This window comes from Pogoniulus pusillus, chromosome Z (genome assembly GCF_015220805.1).
Source record: "Pogoniulus pusillus isolate bPogPus1 chromosome Z, bPogPus1.pri, whole genome shotgun sequence".
In the NCBI taxonomy this organism is placed as follows: Eukaryota; Metazoa; Chordata; class Aves; order Piciformes; family Lybiidae; genus Pogoniulus; species Pogoniulus pusillus.
The window spans coordinates 82,523,307-82,540,665 of record NC_087309.1 but is presented as its reverse complement, the minus strand read 5'-3'; the positions used below and the strand labels follow the sequence as shown (position 1 = coordinate 82,540,665).

The following is a 17,359-nucleotide window of genomic DNA, read 5'->3' as shown; positions in this document are numbered from 1 at the left end:
ATGGTTATGTATTTCGCTGTCCTTTGTCCAAAAATCAAGCTATGTTTCTCACTGTTCACATACTTGAATGCTGGAAAACGTATTTTTGCATGTTACTGTGTTGCTGCAGCGTTGTCTGCTAGGAGGAAAGCACTGATAACACCTAAATGAAACCACAGAAGTCAGCAGTGACAAATACATGGTTATATCATCTAGTCTATCCAGCTGATGCACAGGATACCTGATGGCTTTTTTATTATTTTAAATGCTGTAGTGTAGTGCAGCAGTCTAGCTTTGGTGCCTTATAAAAGGAATAAATGCAAAGAACTGCTAAAAAAAAAAAAATACACCCCAAACAACTGTAAATATCTTGAAAGAAAATTAATCTTTTAGAACAGTTATATTTCAGAGATAATATTATATTTTCTGTATTTTTTTTTTTAATGTTTGGTTTGTTTGGGTTTTTATGTTTTGTTTTTTGTTTTAAGAGCAGCTTAAGCACTAATAACAGTGTCAGTGAAGGGCTTCAGATGTTAAAAGTTCTTCAACATTACCTATGATTTCTGTATCTCTGCTACTTGGAAGCAGAAAGTTGGTAAAGAGACACTGCAAAAAGGGGAAGGGCAGGCTTTAGTACACTTTCAGCAGGGATGATTATTACAGGCGATTAGGCTACGTAATTGCCATAGGAGAGGAAATCATCTGCTGCTAAGAAACAAAGAAACCTTAGTTTCTAGTAGCAGCCCCTACCAGCTGATGTGCTGTTACTCTGAAAGGCTTTACATAAGCATATTTGGTAACCTCAATTGTGGGCTATACAGTTTTCATTTCAGTAAACAATATGCCTGGTTTAGATTAGAATATTGCTACCATGGCTGGATCAGGTGGCTTCTTTCTTCTGCAGTTAGTAAAAAAGAAAATTTTATCTCCAGCTTGTGGAAAGAAATGTAGCTTAAGTTTTCCTCTAGTCTTCTGAAGTTCCCTATAGCTGCAGGCAGTTGTGGGCAGCCTGTCATAGATATGTTTTCAGTTGGTAAGTTGTTGGCTCAGTGTAGGTGAATCAGCTGAGCTATGGGGAGCTCTGCGAAGATCAGCAAGTAAGCCCCATGCCCTTAGGCAGGGGCGGGATGGGTGGCTTGGCCACTTCCAGATCCCCAGGGCTGAAACCCCTGCAGCTGCTGCACATTTGGCATCTCAGAAAGTGACAGTGACAGATATGTTGTCTTGTCCTGCTTCTACTTCAGTTCCTGTCAAAGGAACTCTGCAGAAAACTGAATAAGGTAACCCTGAGAAGCCTGGAGCAGCCTGCTCCTGCACAGTGAAGATGCACAAATTTATCTGCAGCTGTGGGCTCTGCAGAAGCAGTAATACAAGAAGTAAGCCTAAGAGGAAGAAATGCAGGTCTGGGAGGTGGGGAACCAATTCTTGCAAAATGTCCTTAACCGGCCAAGGCTTGAGCTGTAATGTCAACAGCTGTGGGAGCAGAGCATGCTCCAGCAACTTCTCCACAGTGTCCTCCTGGACCTGGCCTGCATGAGTTTATTATCATAATTAACACTGCAATTTGCTTTAAACAACACACCACAGTAAGTTATTAACAATTCAGGTGAAGGTACAGCAAGGCCAGTCAAATGTTTACCTCACAACTAAAGCATCATATTACCCTTCAGTTTCACGTGGACGATCACCTCTAACTTAGGTGATGCAGCAGGGCTGTTACATCATCCACAGACTCTGAAGCCTGGTTTTCTCTGGATGTTCGTGCGTGCTGCCTGATACTGTTTCTACATCTGAAGCAATTAGAAATTCTTTCTCCAAAGATGATCTTCTGGACAAGGAGGTTACTCTTACCCTGTACTCAACACAGGTCAGGCCACACCTAGAGTACTGTGTCCAGTTCTGGGCTCCTCAATTCAAGAGAGATGCTGAGGTGCTGCAATGTATCCAGAGAAGGGCAACAAAGCTGGTGAGAGGCCTGGAACACAAATCCTATGAGGAGAGGTTGAGGGAGCTGGGCCTGTTTAGCCTGGAGAAGAGGAGGCTCAGGGGTGACCTCATTGCTGTCTACAACTACCTGAAGAGAGGTTGTAGCCAGGTGGGGGGTGGCCTCTTCTCCCAGCAATAGAACAAGGGGACACAGTCTCAAGTTGTGCTGGAGGAAGTATAGGCTGAATGTTAGGAGGAAGTTCTTCCCAGAGAGAGTGATTTGCCATTGGAATGGGCTGCCCAGGGAGGTGGTGGAGGCACTGTCCCTGGAGGTGTTGAAGAAAAGCCTGGATGAGGCACTTAGTGCCATGGTCTGGTTGATTGGATAGGGCTGGGTGCTAGGTTGGACTGGATGATCTTGGAGCTCTCTTCCAATCTGGTTGGTTCTATGGAGTGCATAGTAAGTTATGGGCAGACCTAGCAGGTGTGCAAGTTTGGCAGTTAGCCACCCCCATACACAGCTAGGAATTCACCAGACTAACTCAGTCATCTGGAAGTTAAGGGATGAAGCAGTATATTTAGTGTGGCACAATTTACAGGCATGTATATACAGTATATACAGATATTTCCATTATACACAATTTTAAAGTAATACAGAGGTACAAAACCCCTCCTGAACAGAAGACTGCCCAAGGAGGGCTCCCGACTAACCTTCCACCTTCTTTCCACCCAATGACTTATCTCAGAATCCCCCTTACATGCAGAGAAAGCTGTGAAAGGTCAGAAAAAGGTATTAGAAGAAGAATGATTAATTTGAGTTATATAGGTTCAGGCAGAGATAGTAAAGAAGATGGCAGCCAGGTAGAGACTGACATATCTTTGTTTATGGTTTTGTTTTATATCTCTAAGCAAAACCAATGGCTAATGATCTATTTTCTCTCATTAAAATATTCCAATTGGCCTCAAACCAGCACATTAGGCTTGGCACCTGTTGGGGCACTGAATTGCTCAAATTTAACGGTCACCATTTTTTTTTTTTAGACCATGTAAGGCTCAGTTATTTTTAAGAACTTTGGCTCTTTGGTGAGAGGCCTGGAACACAAGCCCTATGAGGAAAGGTTGAGGGAGCTGGGGTTTATCCTGGAGAAAAGGATGTTCAGGGGTGACCTCATAGAATCATAGAATCATAGAATCATAGAATCAACCAGGTTGGAAGAGACCTCCAAGATCATCCAGTCCAACCTATCACCCAGCCCTAACCAATCAACTAGACCATGGCACTAAGTGCCTCATCCAGTCTTTGCTTGAAGACCCTCAGGGACGGTGCCTCCACCACCTCCCTGGGCAGCCCATTCCAATGGGAAATCACTCTCTCTGTGAAGAACTTCTTCCTAATATCCAGCCTATACCTACCCTGGCACAACTTGAGACTGTGTCCCCTTGTTCTATTGCTGGTTGCCTGGGAGAAGAGGCCACCCCCCACCTGGCTACTATGTCCCTTCAGGTAGTTGTAGACAGTAATAAGATCACCCCTGAGCCTCCTCTTCTCCAGGCTAAACAGGCCCAGCTCCCTCAACCTCTCCTCATAGGATTTGTGCTCCGGGCCCCTCACCAGCTTTGTTGCCCTTCTCTGGACACATTCCAGCACCTCAATATCTCTCTTGAATTGAGGGGCCCAGAACTGGACACAGTACTCAAGGTGTGGCCTTACCAGTGCTGACTCCAGGGGAAGAATAACCTCCCTTGTCCTACTGGCCACACTGTTCCTGATGCAGGCCAGCTTGTTGTTGCTTTCTTCTTCAGCAGTTTATTGGAAGGACTTTATAGCACTGCAACTACTGGGCAGTACGTACGAAAGAGAGCATCTTTATTAGTGAATGATGCAAGTGATACTTTGGCAAAAGTAAAGTGCTTCATCATCCTTGGTGTTTTAACTGCATCTAACTAGCTTCACTTTATTACTTACTTTCCATAAATGTGCCTTCAGCAGTGTGAAACCACCTTTAATGACAATATGTATTTTTTTGATATATTAACTCCTACACGCAGAGTACCAGCCTACAGTCAGGAGTTTGTTACTAAGATAGGAATACTTAAAGCACGGAAATATGGTGTGCCAGCAATAGATACTGTCACTCATGTAAGATTTCATAGTCTCCCATTCAATAGCTAGCATCTCTTGCCATGAAGAAGATGTATTACCTTATGGTTATTTACATTAAATCATTCTTTGTGGCACAGTAATGATTTAATACAGTGATCCAGGTCTCAATGTAATATTTTCTCTTGGTGTACAATCCTGTTCATTCTTATATCATCTGCAAGTATTGTGTGCCTTTGTAGCTGTAAGGGCCTGGCCACACAGGGAGTGACAACAGAAAAGCAGAGATTCCACACTGGGAGCAGCCCCTGCTTTGGCTGGCACACTACTCCTATATTGTCCTGGCTGTCCTACAAGGTGGCATGACTGTGACAGGATCACCACATATGGTCCAGAACCACCTGCTTCTTATGCACAAAAGGAACAGGCCAGACATATCTGTCCTGATGCTGCCAGTTGGGCAGAACTGCTTTATTATTTAAAAACAAACAAACAAACAAACAAACAAAACCCTTTGGGAACCACTTCTGGAAACAGTCCTACACATTCTTCTTGCCTCAGAAACAATTAACTTCATCAAGCTGCTTCCAAAGCAGATTTTCAACCCTGTTACTTCACAGAATCACAAAATGCCAGGACAGGAGGTACACCAAGAATCACCTGGTCCAGTCTTTCTAGGGGATAGTATAGTTTAAATGAGGAGGCCCAGCACCCTGTCAAGGTGAGTCTTAAAACTGACCAGTGTAGGAGAATTCTCTGCTTCTCTTGGGAGATGATTCAAATGTCTAACTGTTCTCATTGTGAAAAGAAATTCTTCCGAATTCCAGTCAGAATCTCCCCAGAAGACTACTGGTTACCCCTCGTACCCGCTACCTCTTGTCTTTTCCTGGTGACTTCTGCAATAATGGAGACACCATTGTCCTCATAACCACACTTTATGTATCGAAATGTGGTAACAAGTCCTCCCTTAAGCCATCCTTTCTCAAGGCTGAACAAACCCAGTTCCCTCAGCCTTCCCTCACATGTCAGGTCTTCCAGTCCTCTGACCATTTTCATGGCCCTTCTCTGGACGTTTTCAAGCCTATCCATGTTGGTTTGTGTGAGGGTGACAAAAACTGCAGGCAGTTCTCTGAGTGTGGCCTGACAAGCACTGAGTGGAGTGGGACAAAGACTTCTTTATCTCTGTTAGTAATGACTTTGTTGATGTAGACCTGCATCCTGTAGGTTTTCTTTGCCACTGCAGCACACTGTTCATTCATGTTGAGCTCGTTATCCACCATGACCCCCAGGTCCTTTTCCACAGGGCTGTTTTCCAGTCAGATGGGTCCCAATCTGAGCTGCATTCCTGGGTTGTGTACTCCCAGGTGCAAGACACTACATTTGTCCCCAGTCAACTTCAAAAGGTTCTTGGTGGCTCACTCATTCAGCCTGTCATGGTCTTCCTGGAAGGCAGCTCTCCCTTTTGGAGCATTAGCCTCCCCATTCATTTTGGTGTCATCTGCAAGTTTCATCAGGATGCTCTTAATCCCAACATCCAGATCACTTAGGAAGACATTTGACAGTGTTGGGCCCTGGGGCACCCCACTTCTGACTGGTTGCCAGGTTGAGGAAGTACTATTTACTATCACCCCTTGGGTATGGCCTGTCAGCCCATTCCCACCCACCACACAGAGCACTTATCTAGGCCATAATGTGTCAGTGTTGCTGGGAGGAGGGGGCACCATGTCAAAAGCCTTGGACAAGTCAAGGCAGACAATGTCAGCTGCTCACACTGCACTGACTTGAGTGAGTTACTCTGTCATAGCAGATGATCAGATGCATAAAGCACAATTTGCCCGTGGTGAATCCATGTTTTTTCCCAGACACATGCTTCAGTTGACTTGTGATAGTCCCTTTGTTCCATAACTTTCCCAGGGTTTGAAATTAGGATAATGAGTCTATAATCACCTGGGTTCTCCTTAGAACCCTTCTTGTAGATAGGGGAGACACTGGCCTTCTTCCAGTCTTCAGGGATGACTCTGGATCTCCATATCTTCTGATAGACTATGGAGAGCAAGCAGCCTTGTGACAACATCAGCCAGCTCTCCTGGCACCCTCAGACAGATGGCATCTGGTCCCACGGATTTGTATGGACCAAGCTCCTGTAATAGTTGACAGACCAACTCTTCCTTCAGGGCAGGCAGGTCTGTGTCTGTGTCAGCCTGGATTTTTGGTCTTATAGCTTGGGACCCAACAGCATCAGTAAAGAGAGAGGTGAAGAAGGTGTTGAGGACCTGTGCCATTTCATCATTGTTGGTGACTAGTTCACCTCTCCTATTTAATAGTGGGCCTGTAGAGTCTTTCTGTTTCTGCTTGTGAATGTATCTGAAGAAACTTTCTTGAAATGTTTGACATCATTGGCTGATTCCAATTGAAGCTGAGGTTTTGCCTTCCTAACTGCATCTCTGCATGCCTTGCCAATGCCCTTGTAACCTTAATAGGTAATGTTCCCCTCTTCCATCTCTGGTACCTTTCTCTCTTGGCTTTGAGCATACCCAGGGCTCTAGGTTAAGCCTGGGGAGTCTCCTGTTCCACCTGCTTTCCTTGCCTTTAGAGGGGATGCACTGCTTTTATGTGCCTAGAAGAGTGTTCTTGAGAAACTCCTAGTGCTCACTAGCAACTTTGTCCTCCATGGAGGGCGCCTACTGTCAGATCTCCCTTGGAGACAACACTCTGATTTTGACCCAGAGGCATTCAATAGGGTTTCCATAGTTGACTTCAATACTTTCAAGGTTCTCTTTAATATAGAGTGCAGCTCCACCACCTTCCTTTACAAAGCAGCCTATAGCCATCTATCATGACCATCCAGTTGTTTACCACCACTTGTACCACCAAGTTTCAGTTATTCCTGTGATGTCATGGCTTCCTGACTGAGCAGGGGGGCCTAGTTCCTCTTGTTTGTTTCCCAGACTTAATATGTTAGTATACCTACACCTTAGGTGGTTGGGCGTTTGTTTTCCATGTAGGGAGACAGATTTTACACTGCTCTGGTTGGCCTGGTTAATTTCCCAGTAGGTTGTAGTGGTGATGGTGGCTTCAATGTTGCCATTTTGGATCTCTCCCTCTAGTCCTTCAGTTTTAAAGCCTGCCTCATCAGGTTGGCCATCTTGCTGCTAAAGACTCCCCTGCTGCTTTTAGACAGGTGGATTCCATCCCCTCCTAGAAGGCTATAGTCCAAACAGAAAGTCACAATATCGTATAAGCCAGAATCCTTAGTGTGACACCAGCTGTGTAGCCAGAATTCAAGAGCATACAATTGCTTAAAATGTACTGGTATGTGTATTACACTAAAATATCTTCTTTTGTGAAAAGTTGGCCAATGTATTTATCTTCTTTATTGTCAAGACTTGACAATGTATTCTTAATCAGCAAATAATTGTGCTGTATGTACCTCGTGTGGTCCCACAAACTGAATGCCAGACAGCAGCTAGAAATAACTCTCCATCCTCTTACTGTATGTCTTCATGTTTGGTTTCTTTCGATGTCTGTCTACTCCACCCCTGTGCTTCCATGTGAACCAAAGCAGGCTACCAGGTGAAGATCTACAGGTTCATTTCAGCCACTCAACTGAACCAAGCCAAAACACCTATGCAACTGTCCCCTCCACTGCACATTCTTAATCAGATGAGAAAAGACTGAAGTCTGATATGTAAGCTTATGGCTACACAGTTAAATAAGCATTATAGAATCATAGAATCATAGAGTCAACCAGGTTGGAAGAGACCTTGAAGATCATCCAGTCCAACCTAGCATCCATCCCTATCCAGTCATCTGGACCATGGCACTAAGTGCCTCATCCAGTCTTTATGGTTGGAGAGTTTTGACTCTGGGCTTCCAGTTAGGCATATAGGAATGTGATTGTTCCTAGTAGGTATTTAACTGGGGTGCCTTATTTCTGGAAGACAGATCTGGAACTTTGTGTCTTAGTTACTTTTATATGAATTTAAATAGAATTTACTAAGCACCATTGCTTCCTACTGGCCTCAGTAGGGTGCTATAACTTCAGTGCTCCAAAACACAGAGTAGAAAGCAAACCTTAGATCTGCCTCTCTGAAAATTCTCAATTCCATAATGTGATGGCACAACCAAAAGTTATTTCCAGTATTAAAATTCGTCTTTGGTGTTCTTTGCTAAATTTTATCACTGTTCTGCAACAGACTACAGCACGTGGGCCTTTCTACAAGGAGTTACAACAGCTATTACTAATAAACAAATAAATACGTTTTTTAAATTCTCTTTTTCTCATCAGTTGTAGCACATAGGAAATATGAAATTGCTCAAGTAAAAATAAACCTCTCATAATATCTCTGCATCTATCTCTTCAAGACAGGAAAAACAAACAAACAAAAAACAGTTGCACAAACTGGTTTTGAACCAGCAGTGTGCACAGGTTTTCAAAGCCATGATTCCAAAGAATTGGCAGCACTACAAAGAAGAATAAAATAATTCTGTGTTCTTTCCACGTATAAAAATCAGAGAATAAGCCTGGCAAAATAATCATATGCCAATGCAGCATGAGATTTTATAGCCCCTACAACTACCTATTTATACTCTGAATACTTTAATACTTCATATAGGCTCCAACATTCTGAGTGTTGTCTGTAAGAATATCTTACTGCAGGACAATAAAGAATATTAAGAGTATGCACTCATTCAGCATGAAATAATTAATTACATAAGTATTAACTCAGCTTTTCCAATGTCCTACCATTGAATGTTCAGTCTTCACAAAATGAATAAATCATACCTGCTATGATGAAATGGATAAGGAATGAGCAGGAATGAGAAACAATTTTCAATAAAGGAGAAAAAAAATTACTCTGATGAGGCTTATGTACTGTCTGTGCAGTTCTGTCTCTCCACCAAATTCATTTTCTGGCACTGCTGCTTTCCAATGAATGAAGTCCCGTGGATGCAGCAGCATGAGCACAGCTGTCCACCATGTGTGTCCCTGCAAGGAATGCAATATTCACACATTCTACTCCACAGATATCTCTTGCTCTCTTGCTCACACATGTGTTAACATTTACTTCTACTAGCTATATACCCTCTGTATACTTGTCATGGTTTAACCTGGCCACACACTGCACTTAATGACAGGGTATCAGAGAGCTGGAGTTAATAGATACACTGACATGAGACAGGTATCCCTTAAATGTTAATCAGTAGTGATATGTTATGTTTCTGCCACTAATGTTCTCATTGGGATGTTCTCTTTGCAGAACAACCTCTATCTACAACTCCACTGGTCTGCAGAACTCTAAGGCTGCAGAGAGGGCATGTCAGCACTCCTTCCCTGAGTGTCCACTGCTATAAACACTGCTTAAGCAGACTGTCTAACACATGCATGGATTTTATACAGACATTGCTCTGTGCAGCAGTTTGCCTGCCTCTTTCTAATACACTCAATAATATCTTGCTTTTTGTAGTTCCTACTTAGTAGCAAAGAGAAAGCATTGTTTACAATGTGTGCCATTATGCACATATATATGCTGATAACACAATAAGGCAGTTAACTCAATATAACCTATGCAAAAAGAACCAGGCATCTAAAGAGATCTGTAACCACAAGACAGAATCATAGAATCAGCCAGGTTAGAAGAGACCTCCAAGATCATCCAGTCCAACCTAGCAACCAGCCCTAGCCAATCAACTAGACCATGGCACTAACTGCCTCATCCAGCCTTTTCTTGAACACCTCCAGGGACAGCAACTCCACCACCTCCCTGGGCAGCCCATTCCAATGCCAATCACTCTCTCTGGGAAAAACTTCCTCCTAACATCCAGCCTATACCTCCTCCAGCACAACTTGGGACTGTGTCCCCTTGTTTTGCTGCTGGTTGCCTGGGAAAAGAGATCGACCCTCATGTGGCTACAGCCTCCCTTCAGGTAGCTGTAGACAGCAATGAAGTGATGCACAGAAATGTAAAAGCAGATGGTATAGAAGGGGAAGTTCATGCCAGTCAGCAATATTAGGTAGTGAAATAGATAGCTGGACAGAGAAATATTCACTCAGAAGGTGTTGACTGAAATGTTATGCATTAATTAATCTTTTAAAAATGGTTTAGAAGTATAGATAGCACAACACAAATGTCTATGATAACAATATTCAAATATGTAGTTTTGACCACCTAGAGAAACACAAGTGAAGGGTTCGATGGAAAGCAAGCCTTCAGGAGCAGAGCAAGAAGCAGCACCTCTCTGTGACTCTACTCAGTGTTCTGCATCTCCTGCTGTGTTATTATGCTGGCCCATGTTCTGGAGAACCACCTTTGTTACTAATAACTATTAAACTTAGTCTCTTCCCCAAAGCTCCCTGATGTAATCTACCGCGGTGCAAAGCAAGCCAGCCTGTGAAGATCATGCAGCAAAAATGGAATGCAAGCACCTTGGCAGAGCTCCTAGCAGTCCTTGCCAACCCTGCCAGCCAGTAGTGACCACATCCTGAACGTTTCTGTTTCCTGGGAAGGCAAGGTACATGTTGCTTGCAGACGCAAGAGGCTGCTGTCGTGCTCCAGCTCTCCCAGATACCTGACAAAACACCCTGGACATCTGTGAGCCAATCAACATCTCCTGGCCATCTGCCCTCACCACAGTCAGTAATAGCCATGTTTACTTGTCTGTCTGTAACTATTGTATAGTTGCTCCTTGAGTAGTTGTATGTCTGAGCACATAAAGACTACTTGTATCAATAGGCAGAGCTGCTGGATTTTTGCTACATTAAGTAGTGTTGATCACTGAAGATATTTGTAGCAGCACACAGCTTGCAACTCACAGCTGCCTTCCGTTGCAAGTCCTTATTAATAACATTTTCAGGGTAGCTCAGTTTAATACTATTCACATTACAGTGTATCTGCATTGATCCAGAAAGGATTTCAGGATAACTGTGTGTGTCACTAAAATAAGAAATCGTGTACATCTCATGAGTCACAGCTTTTAACCTCACAGCATTACTAAGGTCAGCCTCACATCTTCGGAGGGACTGAAGGCAACATCCTTAAAAGGATGTTTCTTCCATAAAAGCTGAGAAGTTAAACTTCCTACCAGGTACAACCAACTATGCCTATTGTCTCAGCCAATAGATCAGTCACACTTTCTCTCTGCTATACTTCAGCTGTACATGTAATCATATATGTTATTGTGTATGTGCTTGGGAAATTCCTTTCAATTTCTCAGGCTTTTATTTAAACCACTCAAGCCTGCAAAAGTACTGATCAAACTTTATGTGAAAACTGATTTCAGGACATTTCACTTTAATCTGTTTTTTACTCTAAGCATTCATTAGGCCCCAAGAAAAGACCAGGTAAATGGTTCTCAGCTGTAAAACTATTGAAAATTAGGAAATCTGCATTTACTAAGGGTAAAAAAAAAAAATAATGAAGCATCCAGAGTTGATAACTTCTATGCATCAAGGTAATTGCCTTAAAGGCAGTTTCTGTTATCACAGCTGCCAAGGCTGTTTATTCTCTTAATTCCTCCATGTGACTCTTCTCAAAGTCCTAGAGCAGACACCAGTTGATCAGTGCAGGTTAAGTAGAAAAACAGGCTGCACAGAAACTCCTGTATCTTAAGTGCAAGAAGGAACCCTTGCAGAGGTCTGAGGCCCCAACAGTTTTTGCTTCAGCCTAAACTTCAGTTATGTCACCATCCTACAGCCTTTCACAACACGTTAACAAAGGCCAAGCAGTGCTAGATAAGTCCTGTAGAAGGGAGTGTATTCCAGGAATGCTGGAGCTGAATTTGAACTGCCCTTATCAGGAACAATGAAAATGAGAGCAAGCAGCTTCCTAGAAACTGCAACTGTTCAAGACACTCCATGTAGAAATGATCACTTTTCAGCAAGTGCTACTGTCAATCACTGCAAGCCAGCCTGGAGGAAATGTAATTGTGATAACTTGAGTATTTTTAGCATCTATAGAGGAAGTGAGTAGTTTAGCTTTTTTGCTCTCTGGAGAAGGGATCATTACTATGCCATTTTAATGTCAAATCCTGAAGGACCCATGTAGATTCTGCACAAAAAAGGGCTGCTATCTCCCATTTCAATACAGGGCCAAATCATCCTGCTCAAATCATCCTGCTCATATTAACTTACCATGACAGGATCTCTTAAAAAAAGGCCACACCATCTTAAATTGTTTTGGACTCAATTTGGTGGTGTCACACAATTAGATTTTGCAAAATTGGCTTCTGGAGTGACAGCTTCTATTGTTACAGCATATGGCAATCAGAGAGCAGCTTGTGGCAGATGTGATGTTTATTCACTATCAGCTAGTTTTAGATTTAATGATGTCATTCTAATCAAAGCAAATGTTAGATACATTTGGCATCTGAGGAGTTTTGTAGCCCCCACCCCCCAAACTTGTTTAAGCTACTTCTGTCAAGTGGAAACACTGCAGTTCTGAATTAGTCTAAGCTATATATAAAAAGTAATGATGCAATTTAATGCAGGTCTGTATTCCAAAAATCTATGTTTCTAATATGTATTGTGTTCCTTCAGTAGACTACAAAGACCACCCATTACAATAAGCAAGCTTATTAAGCATGCAGCTCCTTAGTCTAGCAAGCTGTTGAGATAAGCAGCTGTTGCAAGAGGGTGAAAGGTTGAATTATCAACTTGGATAGCACAGCTCTTCATTCAGCTAGCCCAGAAGAGAAAGTGTTTCAGCAATAGCTCCACAACTGTGGAGTATAACGTTGACCACAGTACACAAGCAAAACATCAGTGGCATTTCAGGGACATTCCTCCCCACCCAGTAAGCAAAACACTTGCAAAATTAATTGTCAAAAATTTATTATGAAAGCTTCAACAGCAGCAAATATTTCAATAAAAAATATTGTCTTATTAAACCAGTTCAGCAGAGTGACTCAAGAGGCCTGTTGAAGTCTGTCCACTCTGGAGTCTCTACATTTGTCTTAGTAACCAGACCCTGGTAGTCCATCAAATACTGAAACTTCCTTCTGTGTTTTGTAGACAGCACCAACAGCTCCTAGTTATAATACTCTGTCCAGTACTTCTAGAAAGTTTTGGCCCACCTCCCCCAACTTTCTGCTTTCCAAAACAGCTCCACTTGACCAGGCAACTTGCAAGACTTCTTTCGGTTCCATGGTATGTCAGCCTCTCCACGGCTGCAGCCTGCTGAGGCTCACTGGTAAGGTAAGCTGCTCTCTTCTTTCTCCTCTGTAAGAACCCACCACATGCCATTCTGGGTGACTTTAATCCAGTCTCTTGACCAGGCTAATCCATGGAATCAGCAGCTTGTTGCATGCTTCAGTGAACCTACACCACGTTGAGAATGCAACAAAGGTTTCAGCCTCCCCAGTGAACTGAGTCACCATCACTCAGGCAGGGTGATAGTTGGCACCCAGTCATTGACATTTCGTCTCTCTTCACAAAACGAGTTCAGCTTTTCCAGTGCTGGGTCCTTCCAGCCATCTTCATTTGGGTTCTGCCAGAAAGAAAAAAAAAAGTTGCACGTCATGAGTACTGCCTGCCAGCTGAGGTCATCAGAGTATTTACATCAGCTCAGGAAGCAAGACACAGTTTCTGTCCTGACAAAGTAGGAAATAGAGATGTTACCCTCGTGGACAATAGGGGAAATCCAGTTACAAGAAATGCAGCCTATTACTACTACTCAGCTGACTTTCTGTGCTGTGTGTGCCAAGCCCTCTTTCTTTGCCCAGAAGAGAGTCTGACTACCAGCAGTAGATGGGGTCCCCTCAAAAGGTGCTCTGCCATCCCGTAAAGAGGCCGGCAACAGCCCCGAATACAGCGCACCGAGCACCGGTTCGCCTCGCTCGGGACACCCACCGTGATGAGAATGCAGTGGAGATCCCGCGGCTCCCCGGAGTCCTCGCTGGGCCCCACGATGGCAGCCAGCTTGCCCACGTCGTTCACTCGCACAATGTCAATGGCATTCTCGCAGCAAAAGGCCTGGATCAGAGTGAAGTGTATCTGGAGAGCAATGTCCCCCTCGTCTTCCTCATCCGCGGCCAGCACACAGAAAGCAACGTTGTCGGGATCGCTGCAAAGAGCGGAGCGGTGAGTTTCGAGTCCGGCGCTAGCAAGCCCCGAAGCCCTCCCGCCGGGCCGAGGCCCCGGCTCGCCGTACTTACACATTCATGAGCTTGGCCGACTCGTAGACGCCGGCGGTGAGGCAGCCGCGGCGCTGCGCCGACACCAGCAGCTCGTGGAGGGCCTTCCCGGCTCCTTGCATCCTGCGCGCCGGGAACGAACAGTTAGGGCAGCACTGCAACCACCCGCAACGGCCGTCCCGCTTCCCTCGCTTCCCATCGCGGCAGCCGCCCCGCTTCCCCCCCACCTCCCATCGCAGCAACTGCCCCGCTTCCCCTCACCTCCCACCGCAGCAGCCCCTCGGCCACACGTACCAGTCGTGGCTTGCAGGCACAGGCTCCTGTCCGTGGATCTCCTCCAGAGTCATAGCAGCAGGTTCCAACGCACAGACGACAGCGATAGCTAAGACAAGAGCTCTGCCACAGCGCTACCGCGAGTTCTAAGGCGACTGCCGCCGGCCGCCCTTATTTATAGGCCGAGTGGCTGCGGAGCCGGCAGCTGGCGGCGCCTCCTCGCATCCCATTGGCCACAGAGGGAGAAAGGGGGGGGCTTTATTATGCTAATCGGCGTATGCTCGTGAGGGCAGCGGGGGGAGGGAGAGAGACTGGTAAAGGGAAAAGAAAAAGGGAAAGGAGCGGCGGCGGGTGGCTCGCTCCGTCGTGCTGGGTCGCCCCGGGTCGCGCCGTGGCAGGTCCTGGCTGGATCTCGAAACTGACAATCCAGGTGCTGCGAAGAAAAAAAGTTCATCCACATGATCTGAGCAAACGGAGATGCCAAGTCCTGCTGCTCCTGGGAAAGGATGGACCTTTCAGCTACCTGGGCTGGGAAGCAGCTTTGTGGAGAAAGCCTTGGGTCCATGCTGGGCAGTGGCAGGGGTGGGAGTGGGGGACATAGCCAACACTGGGCCCGGCTGCAGCCAAGGGCCCCCATATCGTGGGCTGTATGAAGAGGAGCACAACCAATTGGTCGAAGGAGGTGATAATCCCCCTCTGTTCAGCACTCAAGAGACAGCAGCTATATAGTTTGCCCAATTGTGGCATCCCACAGCAGAGGAAACATCAGTAAACCGGAGCAAGTGCAGCCTGGAGGAGGCACAGTTTAGGGGTCACCAAACAAACCCTCAAAACTTGTGGGTCTGTTATCAAGGAGACAGGGCCAGAGCCTTCACCAGAATGCCTCAAGCAGAGACAAGAGACGATAGGCATAAATTAAATCAAACATTTCAGATGGCATGTAAGGAAACTCCATTTCCCCAGAGAAAGAGGGAGTGAAGCAGTGAAGGAGGCTTACAGCCCAAAGAGTCTGTGCAAGCTCCAGCCTTGCACGGCTGCAAGTCACTGCAGGACAAATCCTTATGAGACCTCATCTGGGCTTCCTGGTGACTATGCTGCAAGCAGGAGACTTCCTGAGGTCCCTTCTGGGGTGTGTTGCCCTATGATCCCAGATTTTTTTGTTTTGGTTTGTTGGGTTTTGGGTTTTGTTTCCCAGTGAACAGGGTTGGTTGACTGGTCGGGTTCCTATGAACCTTACTAAAAGTAGATCTGATCTAGACAATAGCATGAGCTTGAGTATGTCTCTTAAGATTGATTCAGTGTAAAATGTGTATGATTGCCAAACTCAAACCTGAACCTGTTTGTCAGCAAACCAAGCAACAGTAAAGTAATTTTTGCTGCTGTGAACCAGTATGGTCCAAACATTAAAATACAAGTCACTTTATGAGTCCTTTCGATTTCAGACATTCCAGCTTAGGCAATCAGTTAGTACTTGTCCAGAGAGTAACTTCCTCAGGACCACATAATTTTCGTAGAGGCTGTGGAGAGCCACCTTGAGGTTGAGCTACGTATACTGCAAGCCTGCACTAGACCGAGTGTGGCGGTTTTCTTCTCACAGCCTATAATCTAGTCGTTCTCACCAAAACATTCTAGCTAGGCTCAAACTAGCACACCGAGTCCAGCTGGTTGCACAGGCAGAACTCTGTAACCTGTCTCACTTGACTTTGGTCACAGTCTGCTTTCAAATGTGTTCAAACCCAGACCTTGTGAATGTCCTTTCCAGTACTTTGCCTACATGAAGCACAGCTCCTCTGTAGCTCTTTGTATGATATACTCTGCTCAGTAGTTTCAGCCTCTTTGAACACCATAATTTCAGAAGGGCTCGTCAAACTGAATCACGTCAGTGGCTTGCTGTGTTACTGCTTCCAGTTGTTTCTAGTTAGTGTCTCTACTATCTCTACAGATGACAGCGCTGGACCCTGCAGTAATCTTTTAGCAAGCCTCCATTTAAAACTGATTACAGCAGCAGGATCTGCCAGATACATCAGCTTCTTTGAAAACATTTCTTGGGTGATATCCTCATAGCTCTCAGGACTGGGGACAAAACTCTCCACTGTGACTGCCAGTTCTCAAGCCTAAACAACTTCTTCACCCTACTAATGTGCAAAGACATTCTTGACTTGTGAGCCCACACCAGTGACTTGGTACACTGAGTTTATTTAAGCAGAGCATAAATTGTTAGTTCATTGTCTTTAAAGCAAAATGGTGTATCGCTAAGAAGTACTGAAGGGCATATATTTGATGTACTGCTATTTCAGTGCATGATGAAATAGGTGGAAACTAGAGGACTGACTCAGTACTTTGAAAGATGATGATATTAACTGTAACTTTGGTGAGTTTCCTATTACAGTGGAAGTTAAACTTACTTAAAATAGATCAAAATTAGTTGGCCAAAGTGTTTCATACTGGATAACAGAGCACATATAGTAGTATGACATATATAAATACCTAAATAATAAACTAATACATAGAATCATATTAACACATTAATCCTTTCAAATTCAGGCTTTCAGTTTTGGCTTAATATAACTATATTCTGGACTTTTTGTCTTCACACTTTTTAATTTGCTCTGTTATTTCCAGGTCTCCTGGTGCTGAAGGCCACAAATCATTGACAGACACACAATGCAGTGTATTTCAGATCACAGGATCACAGGATATTAGGGGTTGGAAGGGACCCAAGGAGATCATTGAGTCAACCCCCCTGCCAGAGCAGGACCACACAATCTACCACAGATCACAGAGGAACACATCCAGACAGGCCTTGAAAGTCTCCACAGAAGGAGACTCCACAACCTCTCTGGGAACCCTTACAGTAAAGAAGTTCCCCCTTCTGTTGAGGTGGAACCTCTTCTGCTGCAACTTACACCCATGGCTCCTTGTCCTATCACAAGGAGCAAATGAGCAGAG

General features: G+C 44.6%; 1 protein-coding gene across 1 annotated transcript; it reads right to left on the bottom strand.

The window, feature by feature from the left end:
* Window positions 1-12,819: 12,819 nt before the first annotated feature.
* Window positions 12,820-14,567, bottom strand: GADD45G (growth arrest and DNA damage inducible gamma). The gene is made up of 4 exons (XM_064176518.1): window positions 14,432-14,567; window positions 14,159-14,260; window positions 13,854-14,067; window positions 12,820-13,491 (listed from the first exon to the last, which is right to left on the bottom strand). The coding sequence occupies exons 1-4, from the start codon at window positions 14,482-14,484 to the stop codon at window positions 13,381-13,383; spliced, it is 480 nt and encodes a 159-aa protein (XP_064032588.1). The 5' UTR covers window positions 14,485-14,567; the 3' UTR covers window positions 12,820-13,380.
* Between the last annotated feature and the right edge of the window lie 2,792 nt (window positions 14,568-17,359).